The sequence below is a fragment of the Palaemon carinicauda genome, chromosome 38 (assembly GCF_036898095.1).
Source record: "Palaemon carinicauda isolate YSFRI2023 chromosome 38, ASM3689809v2, whole genome shotgun sequence".
In the NCBI taxonomy this organism is placed as follows: Eukaryota; Metazoa; Arthropoda; class Malacostraca; order Decapoda; family Palaemonidae; genus Palaemon; species Palaemon carinicauda.
In genome coordinates, this window is record NC_090762.1 from 27,214,320 (window position 1) to 27,233,606 (window position 19,287).

Here is a 19,287-nt window from a genome sequence, read left to right on the forward strand (position 1 = left end):
CCTAGGCTAGTAGCCTAGGAGCATTGAGAATCATTCACCAAAACTCTGTATACTATCTTGGAAGAGGAAAGCATAATTAAGTAATATAAAAAATGTGTAAAATATTGCGTGTGCTTCAATAAAACTTTACCAGGAAGGTTATATCATGCATGAAGTGTATAGGTGCATAGGCTAGGAACCCTGGCACTCGTGAGGCTCGATCATAAATAGCCAAATCCACGACAACAATGACATAATATAAGAATCCCTAGCTAAATATCTAAATAGCTAAAGTTATTAAAGCGTAAAAATGTCGGGAAAGGGTCGTTCTGGCTAACTAAATGACCGGAAAGAACGACCGCATCCATGACGCCATCTGGCTGGCAACAGCTCTTGTTACGTTAATTACGATTTCAATCGAAAAGCAAAACTGGCAAGAGCTTACATTTACACAAGATAAAGATATTACTTAACTTTCCAGAAGCTGATGAGGCTGGGGAAGACATCATAGCGTCCAAAATACTCCAAAATAGCACGAGAGAACAGGGAAAACACCGGTCAAGCGAATCTACGATAGAAAGAATGACGGTGGCGCCTCACGGTGGCGGATTGGCGCACTTTGCAGAGTAGTCGGGAGCGATGTCTCTGTAACGACTCTCCTTATTCTTGCCTCTCTTTCCCCTTGAAGTGAAAGCTCTATTGGAGGCGTAGATAGCCATGAGACGTTTCAAGAATACGTCCTCTGATATTACGCGATATCCCTTCGAAAAATTTTAAGGGATATTCGCCCCAGGAGTTAGAATTCTGGATACCTTTGGTAAATTCTCTGGGATATATCACTGTTGTCAAATATACCTAGGAAGCTACCTTTGAAGGAACTTCAATCAGGACGACATGGCCTGAGCCCAAAAATATAAATTTCCTCTTTTTCTTTTTAATGTCTTTATGCCTCAATTACAGTAGTGAGGCAATCTATCAGTTGGAACACTACCTTTCAGTCTTCTCGTTGCACTCGTGCTTGATAGGTTGACACTTTGTTTACCTCTAAGATTGTGTATCATGATTTGGGAATTAGCGATATTGAGGGGTGCGACTCTGACACTTTAAAATAATGTTTTTCTTGGGGTTACAGTACTTCAGACTCCTACTACTACTTTCAGTGACTTTAATATGCTAAAAGCTGTACAAAGAAAATGTTCACTTCATTATAAAGTATTCTTTTATCAAAATATGAGAGTAACTTTCAAAGGTGGACATTTTTCATATGGAAGTATTTGGTTTTTTGTATAAAGTGAATATACAGATTGCAGGCTATAAGATTCCCTATCTTTTCCTGTTTGAATGACAAAAATCAGTCAATATTAAAAAAGTATTAGCAATATTTCTCCGAAAATGTCAAGTTTTAAGAAGCAGGATTTAATGTTTTTTTTTTTTATAAATTGATTTGATAAATGTTAGTATGTAAAGTTTTGTCTCAAAGTGAGTATACAGTGTGTAGGTTAGAACATTCCCTATCTTTTCATGTTTAAATGACAATTATCCGTTAATATTAAAAAAAAAGTGGTTGCAATTTTCCTCTTAATATTTCACGTCTTAAAAAATCAAGGTACAAACTTATTTTTAAAGATTATTGAATAAACATTAGTATATATTATTATGATCCTTTAGTGGTAATTTTACCTCAACAAGTGGATTTATAATGACATTTTCCTCATATTTCAATGTTGTTTATCCACCGCTGGTGAGCCCCTTCCATGATTTTCAAAAATGTCCTTCCCTACACATTAATATACACAGGTAAACAAATTTGACCACAAATACACTCACATTGTTATTATTATTATTAAAAAGGAAGAGAATAATCGGTGAATGAGGCGAGCTTGAATCTTCCAGAGCTGGTCAATTAAATTTGTAAGGTAAAAATACTTATATTAAAGCCAGTAATAAGATAAGAAATAAATATATAGAAAATATAGGATAAAAGTAAATTATATGTCTGTGGTAAGTAGAAAGTTAAATCTTGTTTGTGAAACCTATGTTTATTAAAAAAATGTTAAAAACTTGAAATATGAGAAATTCTCAATCTGATGAAATGTCCAAAAATACTTTTCTTACCTAAACATAAATATCTCTATTAAAAAAAATGCTAGAAATATGTTGTATAGTTGGAAATGTGTACACTAAGAATCCATAAGTCAGTTTAGTATGACCTTTACATAACATTGCTAAAATTACTTTAGTCCTTTCTATTTTATCGGAAGATTTCCATAGTGAAACAATTGGCGATGTTTGTTTTAGTTTATTATTGGCAGGTTTTTTTATTTCACTGAGATTGCTATTTTGCTGCTATGAAATGCATTATGAAAGTTACATAATCTTTCATGTGTAGTTTAGTATCATTATGTGGTAGATTTAGTGATGATTTAGCAGCAGCATCTGCCTTTTGATTACCCAAAGCCCCCAAATACACATAAACACACACTCGGATAAGGAAAGGCATTCTTGTTGTATTCAAAATTCTTATAGGAATAACAAATGTAAGTTACAACAATCTATTCATGCTTAGCACAAATCATTCCAGAGGTAACGGATACAAACTGGAATTGAAAGATACACTACCACTCAATGTCGCAAATTCTTAGCATACAAAATATAGCAAATACTTGGAATAGACTTCCAGTGGATGTAGAAAACAGTAACAACAGTAATAAGTTAGACAAGATCATAAGAACTCTCTAAATGCTTAAACTAAATTGCTCTACCAAAGAGCAAATGGAGTCTTCGCAGATGGATTAAAAAGTCTGAGACATCCAAAATCTTTGTAACACACACATACACACGCACACTCTCTCTCTCTCTCTCTCTCTCTCTCTCTCTCTCTCTCTCTCTCTCTCTCTCTCTCTCTCTCTCTCTCTCTCTCTCTCTCTCTCTCTCAGTTGGCTTGAGAAAGTTGTTGGATATGGATCAGACTCTCAAGACTATTTTCCTGCTTGCCATACCCTCAGCAAAGAGAGTAGGAAATCTGCCTGGTGTTTAGCATGTCGCAAAAGATGGGAGAAGGTTTCCTTCACCTTTGCTCCAGAGTTCATGGCTAAGACCTAGAACCCAATCGTTCATGACTCCAGATTCCAGTCCTTCTCCATCTTTTCTCTACAAGAAGCGACTAGTGGGGATTGAGATGACCTGCTTCTCTTGTTGTTAGGGCTCTACGGCGATAACTGAAGAGAACCCAGTGCTTCTGGTGGGAGCACTAAAGACTCTTACCCAACACCAGAAGGGTGAAGAAAAAGATATCCAAGAAGGTTGTTTTGTTCTGGCTTTGTGCAATGATCTGGTGAGCCTGCCTTGCAACCAGTGACAAGATATCACCATCCAGGGTGCAAGTGCACAAAGTTAAGGATATTGGATCCTCCTTAACCTTCCGAAAGAAATTGTTGCTGATGCAAGTTTTGTAGGGAGGCGTCTGTAGACGCCATCCATAAATCTGCAAGGCCTCGGATATCTTTACTTTGGGACCAGTGGTAGCTGTTCAGCAGGTTGTGTAAGCAAGCCTATTTCCTTCTGGACAAGAAGTATCTCATCCAGGATAGCGGTCTTGACAGACGACTAGAATGAGAGGTCTAAATGTCTGATTTTTTTTCCTCTTCTTTCGTTCCCTCCCGTATAGTGCAACAGTTGTGCAATTATGAGCTGAACTGGATGCTAGATCTAGCTAAGCCTCACGATTGACTAACATTTCTTTACATCAAAGTTTGTATTTGTGTAGGTGGATGGATTGTATACAAATCCATTTCTCCCAAGTAATTGTACAATTAGACATCTTATCAATATGGATATGGGTTCTTCTATGACCACCTACCATCACCTGATCAATTGGAGGTTGACAGAAGTCCTCACTTTTTCTCCTTATACAGGATGAAATTGCCTTGATAATTCCCTGGTTAGTAAACTAGCCAGTTATAAGGACTTCCTTTCTCCTAAGGATAAGTCTCCTATCAAAGACAGTAGTTTGTGTTTGTGTAGGAATAAATCACAAATTTTAAAGTCTGAGACATCCAAAATCCTTGTAACACACACACACAGACTCTCTCTCTCTCTCTCTCTCTCTCTCTCTCTCTCTCTCTCTCTCTCTCTCTCTCTCTCTCTCTCACACCTTATAAGTCCCACGTTGAGGTTATAAACTTTTTGTTGCACTGCCTGGCAGGAGAGTTGGGGCCTACTCTCCATCCGCCAACAACTACAATCTCCTCTTTTTAAAGTTTAAATGACTATTGCCAACTTTGCCAAAATCATACTCATATTAAAGTACTCAAAATTATATATTTAGGTAAAATACAAATTTGTGATAATTTTATTGCCAGTACATAAGTACCAGCATACTGTAATTTTATTATTTTTTATATATATGTAACCAAAAATGTATGGGCCAAAGTGGTGAAGATTTGTTTCTAATCTTACTCTAGGGGTGAAAATGGACCTGGGTGTTGGGTATTCCGGCCAGTAGACGGAACGACAAAGAAATGCTCCTTCCAGTGGCTTCTAGACACTGACCTGAAAGGCTGGATTCCTCAGTATGTCATTGACCAAGCACTGACTCACGCTATGGTGGATTTTATTAACTGCGTAAGAAATCATGCTCCTGTGATCAAGGGAAAATCTTCAGAAAAGTGTGGTTTTAGGTAGTGTGAACCAGTCGTTATGTAAGGTGAGAGCTTTACTGTCTTGTTATTCCACTGGAAATAATATACATGCGAATCTCTGCTTTGGTACATGGGGAGAAAGAACTAAAGATGTTTGATAGGCAATCATTTTTATATCAGTTGAGTCTAACTTTGTCATATCGTAAGAGTCAGAATAGCTTTCATAGTACTACTTAATTATTAGAATTTTCAGCAAGTACTGCTGAAATTGAAAATATCTTAATCATAATAGCTTGAAGGTTGAAAGTCCACCTTCAAAGATAGTGTCACACGGACTGAGATTATTTTTTTTGGCTTGTGATGTGCTACCAAGTAAAACTGCTTTTCGCTATTAAGCGGATCGTTTTCCTAATTCTGGTAGCAGTTAAATGCTCTACCTTTTAAGCAAAAAATATGCAATTAAGATTATTTTATAAACACCTATCTCTTATCAATTCATTTGTTATATCTTTACATAGATTCAACTCAAAAAGACTCTATTGTACATTCTGTATGCATCGTCTAATGCCAAAACTGACTATTTTAAATCTATAACAGAAGTTGGTTCCGTCTTGTCATCATTTCAGAATGTATTGGACAGGCTATTATTCCAGCACAAAGATACTAATTTTTGTCAGGAATAAGACAAATATGAGCAACTCGCGTTTTTCCATCGATACTGAGTTGTGCATAAATTATGGCAGAAAGATATAATAAAATGCCAGAGAATGTGCCTGTGTGACAAAACCTTAGGAGTAAAGACAATTCTTTTTTTATTAATTTCATGTAAATGCAGTGGCTTTCTTCAGTGCGATTAGTGTAGAGTTGAAGCATGATTTCACTGAGGGCCTCTGTGACAGAGCTGTGATTATCCCTTTTATTCCTACTTTCCTTTTATATTGTATTTGATATGTAAATAATCTGTATTTACATTCCCATTGCTACCGTAGAAGTATGGTGGCATTTTTTTTACCGACTTTTCTATTGTCTTGTCAATGGTGTGCTTCGTTGATCTGTTGATTTCTTCCTATGAGTATTTCAATGTTTGTGGATCAGTTAATCAGTTTCTATCTCTTTCAATCAGTGTTTCAATTTTTAGTATGTATGGGTATTCTGTAGGTTTGTGAATTGAAAAGTCAGTGCCTATTTGAAAATCATTGGTGCCAGCTGAAGGTTGTAACCTTATTCTCCCGTTTTAGTCTAGAAACTTTAAAGACATTTTTATTAGTTCGAATTTATTTTATGAATTTCTGTGGTAGATCCTCTCTTGTAAAGACATTTAGTTTAATTTGAAGAAAGCTTTTTTTTATGGTTGGGTAACTAGTTGCCTTATCATCTAACCATAAGCAGCAAAGTTTGGTCTGTTATACTTTTCAGAATCTTTTTGATTCTGCTCTTTATGGTATTCAAGATATTTTAATCTGTGGATTGTTAAAGTTGAGGAAAATCTTGTCGTTAGGCATTCTTCTTCAAGTGTATTCTTCATTAGGATAGAGCCATATTGGTAAATCACTTCACCGGTAAAACTTTAGCAATCATTGTGGAAACCACGTTGCTGGGAATCAAATCTGATGTCATGTCACTTTAGAGCAGTTTGAGGTAGATTTCATGTCACAAATTTTGTATACTCTTGCCTCAGATGAATCATTACTTTTTTCTTAATGATTATTATGTTTTATTTACTTTTTAGAGTGGTCAAAGCAAAATGTAAATATCCCTATAATACTCTTTAGCAAAGATTAATCTGTAATGACTAACGGGAGAAGAGTGACTATTACATAGTGTAATAGGGAAAGCCCCCTTTGGCTCTTAGTAGAGGTTTATTAGTGCAAATTAGCCAAAAAGCTTAAGTTCACGTAAAAGAGAGAAAATCTCCAAATTTTCGTGGAAGGAGTTCTATATGATGTTTTAAGTAATATTTAAACATTTGGCTATTTTTAAAGCTCATTTATGCTCTCTGATTAAGGATATATTGATTGGAAGTGGTTGATAATCTGTGGTGTTCTGATATATTTAGAAGGAAGGTATCCTTCCCCGTCATTTTTACCTGTATACAACTTCAAATGCACTGCTGTATCTGTTCTGTAGATGGGCAATTTTATTTCACCAACTGCTGCTTGTTTTTTCAATGCCAATAGTTTTATTAAACTAGGCTACTCCTTGTGTTATTTTTAAGAATGTCTGGACTTAGTGATTAGCTTTTACATTGCCCTATCTACTTGGAAACAATTGGTCAGTTGTCACAATTATATTTTGTTCATGTAGAGTTATGTTTATTGAAATGTTTTGTACATCTAGATTTGTTTGCTTCAAATTTATTAGGTAATATTTAGAAAAGTAAAATTTAGAAAATTCCCATATTAAGCATTGAACTGTATAAGTACAGAACAAACAGGAAAGAATAAACACATAAGTACAGTACAACACTTTATGTAATGTGTCACTATGGAGTTTGTTTTGAAATTATTCCAGTTTACCATTTTACTGCTGGTTTTGATTTATTGAATGTTTATTAGCTTTTATTTTTTAGGTCAGCATTCTTTGTTTATCGATATTGTCATGGACTTTGTAACATTTTAAATAAAAAAGTTTTTTTATTTATTATTCTATTACAGCAATTTTAGCAGTTTTTAAATTTCTCTCTCTTGAACACCAAAGAATAGAACATTGTTATAGGTACTTGAACTCTCCACCAAATCATCTAGGATCAATACCTAGCTGAATATTTATTCTTTTATTTCTTTTGTTGCTTCATTTGCTCCCTGTTAGATGCTAAATGGAGGATAGATTTGATGTCACTGTATTTAGGAACTAATTGCAGTTGAAAATTTGAGTTGCTTAGTCAAATGATACTTGAATGACATCGACAACTGACAGTTTCAAAATAAGTTTACATATTTGTATGTAATTCCACCTGACGTAGAGTTCAGGACGAGAGTTGAAGAAAATAATTTCACATCTAATCTCCTTAAGAAGAAAAGCACAAGTAATATTAAATGTTTATGAAGATAACTACAGTCATTAATTCAAGAACAATAACAATTCTCATGATTAAGACGCATCCATCCCAGAAATCATTCATATTTTTACTTCAAAGTTATAAGCTGCACATTTGGAAAGCTATGAACTGATGTTCACCTGGAAACAAAAGTTTCTGGACTAGATTTAACTTAATAGATAGAATGCTCTAAGCTGAATTATCATGAATAATGAACTTGAGCCTCTAATTAATCAGAACAGTCCCTTAAATATGAGCATCCCATCTTAAAGAGATATCTTATGTAATCTTGTTTTATGCTATTTAAAAAGAATTCACATTCACTTCAAGTTATAGTTATTATTGAAGAACAGTTTGACCAAATTACATTATTTAAATGCATCAGACTATTCATAACATAAGAGGTCAACAGTGGGGTTTATATTCTGATTCCTCCAAATCATAGTTGTCAAAGTATTTCTGGCCACTATTTAAAACTCATTACCCTTTATTATTTTGTTAATTGCAGAAGCGTTGGAAATATCCATTAAAAATAATTTCTAATAAAAGACATTTGCAGACTGTTCCCTTTTGAAGAAATGTGACAGACAGATAAGAGAGTCAAACTTAGCTTGGATTATGGTTTTTAGTTTAAATTGGATGTTTTGAATCCGTATTGAACCTGTTATCTTCAACCTTTAAAGGTCTGGAGATTTGACAGCTGTCCTAGGTCATGTCGTTCCTGATTTCCAGATCAAATAGTACTATTACTTATTTGATAGCAGTTTCTGATGGCCTTGATAACACCCTATATTTCAGGATTCTGTTGTGAATTGATCATGGATTTTATTTGTTTTCCAAGTCAGTTGTTCTTGAATATATTGAAGCTTGTCAGTGTAGTGAATCTGCAAATTGGGATAATAGGGCCTTGGGTATTAAATTACATCTAATTGGACCAATAAAAGTAAGGGTATGTGTTCACTAGTTCTTCTTGATAAGTGTAGAGCAGAAAGGTCTGCATTATGACTGGTGCACTAAGCCTGAAATCCCTTACATTAAATTTGATTAATATAATGTTAGACAAAACTATCGGGTCATATTTCACAGAGAAGATTGAAGTTGAAGAAGTTTCACAGCTAGTTAGGAAGAGACCAAGGGGAAGAATGAAACCTAAACAACAGAAGAGGACAGCTATGGGCCAAAGATATGCCATTTTAAGATCTTAGCCTCACCTAACCCATTGATTGCTGCTGTGATTTCATCAACGTGGAGGATTTTGTGATTTAAAAAAAAAATTGAAGATTTTTCTAATATGGTTATAATGTAGTTTGCATCCTGGAAGAAAATCTCAGTTGAAAATAATCATTCTGTTGTGGAGGGGTGATAATGCACAATCCTGACCAATGTAGGATTCAGGAAAGTGAAGAAGTTTATTTATGACTTAATCAAAATGGGATTTTCATAAGGATATTTTCAGCAACATGAAGTTAGTGATAAACAATTGAAAGACATTAGCTGAAATGTGAACTAAACAAAGAGTTTAGTGTATCAGTCCAAGGATATTAAGGGGAACAGAATTGTAAAGTGTATGTAATTTTGTCAAATCAAGTAATGTAAAATTTATAAGACAGCAGTCATTATAGACATTTAATACGCATTTTCAAGTGTACCAATTACATGAAATCTTTTATTTGTTAAACTTAATGCAACATGTTATGCATGTTAAGAACACCATTTTTTTTTTAACAATTCCAGTGAAGGGTCAATATATTTAGTTAAAATGTTTCAAACTTATTCATTTCAAGATGTACCTTATTGTTCCATGAATTGGAGTTTTCATTTTCATAAAAGACACCGATTGTTTGTGGATTTGTAATTTACCATAATTTAGCTTGGGTTAGTGTGTTTTAGGTATTTGGTAGCCACATTTTTAGTATGTAAATTAACACCCTAATGTGTCTGACATTTGAGCCTGAGGAAGGCAATGGAATCTTATGTTAGATTTAAAAGTGTACTTTTGACAATAAAGACTTTGTTATGATTCTTAGATTGAAGGCAGTGAAGTTTAATTTTTTATCTTGAAAATGCATTGTATGGATTTCGGAAAGACATTTCACAGTACTTTAAGAAAGGCTTTCTGGTTTTTTATTTCTTTTTAAACCAATACCTTGAAAGGTCATTCTTTTAACAAGATTGTTGTGAGTAGAATGAAATAGTAAAGTTGACATTTAGAGTCCTTATAACCAAGGATTTACACTGTCCATTCTTGTACCATCTGCATCTTGAAAAGGTTACTGTATTTTTAATCTGTGTGTCTGATATGAAAGATTTGTTTGTTAATGCAGATAGTGCATGTCATTGAGGGCTTTTAGAAATCAGTCATGTTAGCTGTGAACAAACGATATTTTTTTGTATTTTTATTTTACTTTTTTTTGTATGTTTATGTATCTTTTGTCATTATTTGCTTATCTTCTCAATAATACTAGGTTCTACATTGCTAATCATTCTCTAATATTGACAAATTTATCTTTTAGAAAGATTTCCTTCTCTTGGTAGAGAATGCATCCAGTTGAGTGAATGATCAGTGTCCATGGCCAGATAACAAGCACGTTGATTCTTACCCTTATCTTATTATCATTTGGTACGATTGACTCCTTGTGCTTGTTCTAATGGCTTTGAATTTTTCTGCAGTGTCTGAAGTAATTGTGGCTCCTTGGAGCATTTCAGGCATTTTAAAAGTTCCTTACAACCCTTTTACCCCCAGGCTATTTGGAAATTTCCAACCCTTAACCCCCAGGGGGTTATTTTTTTCCTAGCACATTTTGCAATATATTTTTTTTAAGTTGCTCTAACAGGCTTAATTCTTGTCATAGAGAGGTCAGGTTGGTCTCATTCTCTTGGAAAATGCCTGAATTTTCTCAAAAAATTATCAAAAATATGAAGAAAAAAAAAAAATTTTATAGCATTTTTTTGCAAGGACGTACTGGTACGTCCATGGGGGTAAAGGGATGGCTTTTGTGAAACGTACCAGTACGTCCTTTTGTGGGTAAAAGGGTTAAGAAAATTAAGTCTTTCAGGTGTTGCTGCCATGTCATAAAACTCCTGTCCACTGTTTTCCTTATTTTTGTTTGTTAGCAGATTTTTCATTGAGTGATATAATGTAGCTTAGATATGATGTGTTGGACTTTAGTTATTTCTTGCTGCATGTTACATACAATTAATTAAAGGAGCTGTATCATGTGATATTTCATATGTACATAGTTTTAATGAACAGATGGATTTTCAAGTGAAATGTTCACCTGAGATTGATTTTACTGGATAAAAAGTGCAATCCCTATTTTTCCGAGTAACATTATGGCTGCTTCACTTCTCACTTTCATATTTTATGTGCTGTATATAGTACTGTACAGTACTGTACCTCGTATATCACATTGGTCTACTTCAAAGCATATTTTTGGGGATTGATAGGCTGTTCAATCTCACAGGACTTTCCTGTAAAAGGCTAGAAGAAAGAGTCCAATACAATATAGATTACCAAAAAAATTATTGTCTCCCTTGCTCTGGCCAGTATTACAAAATGGAATGCGTGAAATTAGTGTGTAGATGGGAGACCCCATGGGTTCTAGCTATAGGGTGCATTTTATTTCAGGGGTTCTAATTGATACCACCATCTAAGCTTTTCTTTATTGTGTTGTTCATATAGAACTTGTCAGATGGTGTATTACATTTGAACTGAAATGAATAAGGAAACAAAATATCTTAATATAAACATCAATAAATGAATATGATGATTGCAGAAAGTTAACATATAAAAAGATCCCAATGATTACTTAAATCACACAAGAATAAGTAATTCTGTAAAAAATAAGCATGGCATCCTTACCTGGTACTTCCAGAACACACTTAATTCAATAAACAATTTCTTCAGAGAACCCTCGCACTCTGCCAATGAAAACATGAATCACTTCTAGGGATTAACAACTTAAAATGTGAAAAACACTAACATAGACAACAATCTGCACTTCAAAAATGTCAAACCCATCTTGAGATTTCACAGGAAAGAAGTAAACTTGCTGAGAGCACGAAGTGAACTGAGCAGGAACTGAGAAGAGAAAATGGCAACGTTCATTACAGCACCCCAAAATATAAAATATTAAAGAATACAAAACATACAAAATATATATCAATTATTATTACATATTGTATAGATATAGTATTATCCATCTTAAAATAGTAGGCAAATGAAATCTTCACATCTGTTATTTGAGCACCTTAACAGTATGGAGTGTTATATTTCCTACACAGGCTCTCTTAAAACTGTCACAGCACCTCAAATGGTAATATTCATCCGAAATCAATAACATGTCATTACCAAGAACCAATACCTGGAGACAGTACTACTTTGCCACTTGTTTATGCCTCGCCATCATCCTAAATTCAATCTTGGCATAAGGTAGTGCCTACAAACCTGAGCATTGTGAATTGCAAAGTTTCTACATCTACAGTTTAGTAATAGTAATCAAGTTATGAGTTGTTTATACTGTATTGCTAATATAATAAAGGGGTTATTTTGCTGTTCAAGATTGCTATCAGTGTTTTGTTTGAAAATGTTTATGTGATTATTTTGGCTATGGCTTCGGAAGCTGATCACCCCTAGCTCTCATGACAGCATGGAGGTTTCAAGTTTTTGTATCGTATTGCCTCTAAAATTTGTATGAGGTTTTACCTCAATGTCATATCAATTATAATCCTTTCTAAGTTTTGAAGAGGTGTGGTTGTCATTGAATGGAGTTTTTAAGCTCCATCTTTTGTGATGGTTTGGGAGTGTTTAGAAAAACTAATCATCGTAGTTTTGTATGGTTTGTTAATAGTTTCTCTTTCGTATATATAAGACTAGAGTGCTAGTAAGGTCCCTTGGTGGGTGGAAGGAGGGGTCCTCTTTGGGTACTAATGAATTAATGTTTTCAAAATTGAATTCTATATTAAAGATGGATGCAATAGCCTGGCCAACCCTAAGTGGTCTCACTATTGGTATCACTATCAAAGCAACTACTGTGCATCTTGGGATAGAGCTTAGGACCCTGTAAATAGCCCTAGGTGCTTGCATTGGGTTCATTTTGCTTATGATAAGGATCCATCAGAGGTAGGCTTAGGAGAAATGTATATTTTTTTCTTTCAATGTGGGTAACAGGATTTTCCAAGATTTCTGGTTTCTCTTTGTATTTGCCTTTAAGGAACTCAGAGATCTCATCTGCCCAGCAGTACTGTGTTTGACTTGGCAGTATGTTTTGGTAGAGAGGTCGTGGTGAGCCAGGCCCCCAGATAGTAGGTCAGGGGCCAGAGGATGGTTTCTATCCTGAAGAGCCAGCAGTCTTACTCCAAGGGTCCTCAGATGAAACTCCAGTCTTCCCTGAGCAGCAACCTTTGGTACTTCACCCTGTCTTTGGCCAGTTTGCTAAGTCTACTCTGACCTAGGTTTCTACTAGGCAGGTTGCGGTTCCTCGTGGATTCTGTAAGCTTGCATCCCCTGTGGACACCGGTTCTTGATGAGTTAGTTGAGGCATCGATTTTCTCCCTTTATGGTGATCCTGTCCAAGGCTTTACCACTCCTGGGAGTTGTCACATTTTGTCTGGTCCCTCCTCATCCCAGCCTGGGTACCCAACAGTTTCTGAGTTCAGGAAAAACCTGTGTAGATGGCAATTCCTGACCTGAGTTTTCTGGATTTGGTGACAGAGGAGTAGTTATCGGGGGATTGCCTCTTCTATTGATGTTTAGAATTTTCTTCCGATCCTCCAACATCGCAGAAAGCCCTGGCCTTGCGGAAAGAGGAGGAGGGAGATTGGAGAAGAATACGATTAACGTCATTCGAGACTAGTCTCCAGGCATCTACAGTCAGCTCTTCTTGATGGAGAATTCAATGGAGGCTGGAGAACAATCATCAACCTCACTCTTTCCTTTGAACAAGATTGTTGGACAAGTAAAATAAAATTCATGATGGAAACAGTATGATCTGAGTTGTGTTCCATCAAAAACAAATACATGTTTTTGATGGACCTGAAGGATGTGTATCATGCATCAGTCCTCTCAAATGTACTTTTGCTTCTCCCTTTACGGTATGGTGTACAAGTTTAAGACTGTGCTTCGGACTGTGTACGGCTTCACGTGTTCACTCAGTTACATCTGTTGATGTATCTCGACGATTGGCTGATCCTGGCCTCTTCAGTGAAGCAGGTGTTACAGAATCAAGATCGGATTCTCACATTTTGTCACAAACGGGGTTTTGATAAACTGGGAGAAGTCAAATCTCATACACAAGTAGAGTTTAAAGTACTTGGGCTTGCTGATAGGCACGGCAGCAGTTAGTATCTTTCCGTCTGACGATCGCATCAGCACGCTTTAGGAGGTTGCATGACTGTTTCTATAAGAGAAGGAAGTCCTGCAGTCTTGTCAGCCACCTTTCCTCACTGAAGAAACTTGTTCCAAATCAAAGATCTCTTGAGGGGTGTTTAAAAGATCACTGGTCAGCTGCCAAGGATCCCCCATTCCTTCCTGAGCTCAGGGGGATCTTACCTGGTGGCTGAACACGGAAAACCTCACCGAAGGAGTCCATGGACTTCCACTTTAGAACATAAATCTGTTCTCAGATACATCGAAGAAGGGGTGGGATGCATGACTGAACTACCTTGTCGTCTCAGGTGTTTGATCAAGAGAAGAAATACAACTGCAAATCAACGTCCTGGAAATGCAAGCAGCCCTTTGAGAACTGCAAATATTCCAAGATGAAAGAGATAAAGACTACCATTTTGCTTACATCAACAGTAACGGGGTATGGTCTAACACCCTCTCTGCAAGCTGATGAAGAAGATGAACATCTGGGTGATGTTTCACGCTGTAGAGTTGTCAAAAAGTTACATTGCAGGAAAGAGGAATGTTTTACCAGACACTCAGTTGCCAGGGGGAAGTTGTAGGGTCAGAGTGATCTCTACATCCTTGCGTATGCCTCGACTGTAGAGAGTGTCAAGGTACCTGCTAGGACTAGAGCTCACTAAGTCAGAGGTATATGCCCCACCTAAGCCTTTTAAAGAAACCATCACGCCCTTTTAACAATGGGAGTGTACCCATAAGTCCCCAGACAACTTTAATGCTTGGTCCTGTGGTGGCCACTCGAGTAGTTGCGTAGCTAACCCAGTTCCCACTTGGGACAGATAGCATTTTGTCAATGGTAACATGTAAGTCTGGAATGACTGGTTCTTCTCTTTCTGTTCTCTCTCTTGGAATCGAAGCGGTTAAAACGTTATATGCTGGATCTGACTTAATGCTAGGAAATTATAATTTTAAGCTCCATTCTTTATTTCTAAAGAAGTATCTCCACCATCCTCTCTAATGAGGGGATAGATAGTGTAATTTATACTAACACATTGATCATTATACACCTGGTATCTTATTTCTGACTGATTTCTCCTTCATGAACAGGAGGTTGCTGGAGTCGTCTCCTTTACTCCCGTATAGGAGCAGGGAGACTGACATTTCCAAGGAAGCTAAAGACCCAACCTGTTCGGTTCAAGAGGGACTCAACGTACCAAGCAGTGTCTCTCCTTATTTTAAGGACAAAGGGGTATATATGTGTAAGAACAAATAAATTTTTGAAGAAATATTCATAATTATCCTAGCTGTACAAACCTGAATCTTTCTTCTAGCCCATACACATATGAATTGGATTTTTGTTTGGTTGTAGATGATTTACCTTTTCGGAAGGCAAGTATTTTGTAGCATTGCCCTAATAATAGTCTTTGGAGACCACACACCATGTTAACCCCTTAAAAAAGGGGTTTGGACCAATTAAGAACTTAATTTTGGGTAAGTGTTGTATATTCTCCAAAACCCAATCTCCACCTTAGTCTTGTGTAAGGAAGGTGGAAATATGGATCTTACTTCAAATATAAAGATGATGGCTGGGCGAAGATAAGCACCCAGTTATTATTGTTATTATTATCTCCAGTATTAGAATTGGTTCTCGGTAATGTCGTGTTATTGGTCACCAGACGAACTTCAGCACTGGAGGTTCTGCGACGTGTTCAATAGAGCCTGAACCCATGGGTCTCCCGTATACATACTGAGTCAGTATGTATACACTGACCTTAAAGCAAGGGAACAATATTTCTTTGGTATTTATGTTGTATAGGATTCCCTGTTCTAGCCTTTTACAAGAAAGTCCTAGGAGACTCCACAGAACCTACTCAAAAATAGGGGTTTCCTTCACCAACACACCTTTTTTTTAAGTTTTTCTTTGTCTGATTATGGAATTACAGGTATTTTACAAAAGCCATCACAATTTTTAGTGCTTACTTTTTTTGTTTATATTTTTTCTTTTTTTTGGGGGGGGCGGTGGTATACTGTATAGGCTGTTTATCAGAGCTTTTCTCATCATATTCATGATATCAGAATTGTATCCAAATAGTGAATTTTGTATGCAAGTATTTCATACTACTTAAATAAGTTTATTTGATCCAGGCTGTAATCTCATTGAAATATTGGATTAGGTAAAATCTTGGTTGATTTGCTTTAATTTTATAATGTGAAGTTGTGACAGTATTATGAGTCTTATCAGATGCCTTATTTGGTCTTGCTAAAAGAGCTAAGTTTTAAAATATTTTATTTTAATACATTCATGATAGTGGAAACAACATAGATTTGGATATGTATGATTCTTCTGTGATATATCATGTAGTGTTTTGGATGTTATTAGAAGAATTTGAAGTTTATTTGAAATGTAGAATAGACTTTTTCATGGGTATTTATTTAGAGTTAAGTCATTACATAGCGATACATATAAGATTGAAGTCAGGAGGTTTCAAAAGTCCTAATTTAGTTGTTTTTTTTTAAGTGAAAAGATATAGTACATGTAAGCAGTGTGTTCAGCTTGAGTTAAAATACTGAAAACCTGTTTTTATTTTTTAACCCTGAAAGTTATGTCAATCCAATGCCAGTTTTCCCTTGTAAAATAGATACACTCTACTGCAGTCTTATGTAAATGAATCTACATTATGCCTACCAGTTTACTGCTGTACTGGGTAAAGTTATTTTTTTATACAAAAGGAATTATCTGTAGATGCTGTGGAGAGTTACAGTACTTTTTCTCTACTTGTATTTGAGCAGGCTGCATTAAGATTAAAATTAATCTATAACTGGTTAGTGTTGATTACCATCTTGTGCATCATTGCTCTTAGCTACCTAGTATTTTCTTTTGTCTAATTGCTTGTAGAATTTCTGAGTATCTACTTGGTTTCTGTTTGTAGAATGTACATACATATACCAAGGCACTTCCCTTAATTTTGGGGGGTAGCCGACATCAAACAAATGAAAAAAAAAAAAAAAAAAAAAAAAGGGTACCTTTCCTCTCTACGTTCCTCCCAGCCTGACAGAATGTACAATGCTGAAATAAAGGAGACCACAATAACACTTTTGATCAATGCAGTCGTGGCCTAAATTTTTGTCAGCTATGTAGTTGTGGTCGCCTAGCAGTTGGGGCCATTTGAAGTAATAGAAATGAGGATAGTCAAAAACTTCTTTTTTATATATTTAGTTATGGCCTTTGACTTAATTTGTTTAAAAATTCCATTGTTTTGTAGGCATGGGGCATTTTCCCTAACACCCCCCCCCCCCCCCGTGAAAGTAGAGTATGAATTATATTTGGATAGTAAATTTTTATAATTTTGTGGTTATTTTAAGGGAACAAGTTTTTAGCACTTAGAATATTAATTGATTAAAATTATTGAAAGTGAATTGATAGCAGAATGGTTTCGTTGGATTAAGGTTGATATCTATACTGCCTCTATTCCTGTTATTAATGACCCCACCTCATTTAGCAAGCATTTTTCATATTCCAATATTCAGTATACTGTACTAATATTGTACAGTATAAATTGTTCAGCTATTTTTTGTAGTGTATCCTGTCATCTAAAGGAATTAACTGTAGGTGTAGAGTTAAGATTTAGTTATATTTGTACTGGTTGAACTAGCTCAAGTTGAATGACATTGCAAGAGTGTACTATATTGTCTAAACTGATATAACAAAGTTATTTTTAATAGAATTGTAAAATAAGTCACAGATTTGCAAAAAATTTTCTTTCGTATTTGGAAAGGAATTTTATTGATCATTTAAAGTCATTTCCAGAAAACGTATGCCATTTGTTTCACCATGGAGAAATTATTGCTTTAGATTAAATATTTTTATTGCTTTAAATGTTTTATCTTTTGATTAACTTGAGTGATTACCTTTTTACTCTCTCTCAGTAGATATAAGTAAACATTTGCAATAGACAAAAGCTTTAAGTTTTCAAGTGTATGGTGCAATTTCAGTGTTAAAATCGACGTGAACACATTTTACATTACGCTGATAAAATGAGAGCAAGATAGACAGATGGCAAATTCGTTCCTTCTCTTCTTTTATAGCCTTGAATGAAAATTTCTCTGAAATGTTAACATTTGTTTTTAATCATAGTTCTGCATCATTAAGTTGTCTTGACTACTGTGTCTGAATTGCTGGAATTGATTTTGAATTAAGTTTAGGTTTAAAGTTTTTAGTAGATATACTGTACTCAATTTTTTTAGGGATAGTTGGTCATAGTTTTTTATTTGTTTTAAGATAAGACATGTCTTTTTTAATAAAACGTAGATTTGCTTTAAAACTGTATTAGTAATTTTCATTCATTAAAATGTTGTTAGCATAGAACGTGAAGTTTTTTAACCTACTTATTATGTGAAATATGAAGCCTGGTATTATACCTAATATTCATTATGGAGGTAATTTTAAGTCATTTTGTAAAAATATTGAATAATGTCAACGGATATACTGAACATTTAGTGATCAAAATGATGTATTGTGCTGTATTGACTCATTTCGTAGCTAAAGTTGTATATAATTTTAAGGTTTCTTTGGAGCATGATTAGTTCTAAACTTTCCAAAAAAATATTTTATCAAAAGGGGAATAAATGCCAAATAATGAATTATCCTTTATCATTACAGCTGTTTGGTAAAATCATTGCATGAAGGCTAAGGATTTGCAGAGTGATAAAAAGTTTGTAGCAGTAAGCCACACAACAGTTTTTATAGATGAAGACCTATTTTTAAGAGAATATAGTTGTAGGAATACTTTTTCATTGCAAGTGTGACAATGTGATAAAGATCTTTGCCTTTCTGAACTTGTTCCATCTTGGTAAGTGTTGATATTTTTTATAGTATATACTCCCACTAGACTTGTAGCCTCATTTTGTTTGGTCTAATTAATTTGAAATCGTCGATCTATATCTGACACTGATAATTTGGCCCTCCGCAGCTCAGCAGTTGGTGTGAACTAAATTACTGGGATTTGTTCTGTAACCGAAATACAAACCACGCTATTTAATTAGGGTTTGTTCCGTAACTGAAATACAAACCACGCTATTTAATTAGGGTTTGTTCCGTAACTGAAATACAAACCACGCTATTTACATGGGGTAATTACTTCGGCGTAGCTGAAATGACGAGCCATAAGAATTTTAACGAGGGTTTACTACCCCTCCGCTAGTTAGCGGGGGGGTTAGCTTGCTACCCCTCCCCCCTCACACACAGTGAGTGCTTCACTTTACTTTTTGCTCGGAGAGACGACAGA

The 19,287-nt window shown here is 35.2% G+C and overlaps 1 protein-coding gene across 3 annotated transcripts in view; it reads left to right on the forward strand.

The window, feature by feature from the left end:
- Start1 (Steroidogenic acute regulatory protein-like) overlaps window positions 1–18,855 on the forward strand; it is a 135,240-nt gene extending 116,385 nt beyond the window's left edge. For 2 of the 3 annotated variants that reach the window (XM_068362001.1, XM_068361999.1), the window contains one exon: window positions 4,443–16,514. In XM_068362001.1, coding sequence (XP_068218102.1) covers window positions 4,443–4,662 — 220 coding nt within the window. In that variant the 3' untranslated portion in view covers window positions 4,663–16,514. Of the gene's footprint in view, window positions 1–4,442; window positions 16,515–18,662 lie in introns of those variants that run through there. The other variant, XM_068362000.1, reaches the window with a different exon arrangement.
- Window positions 18,856–19,287: the final 432 nt, after the last annotated feature.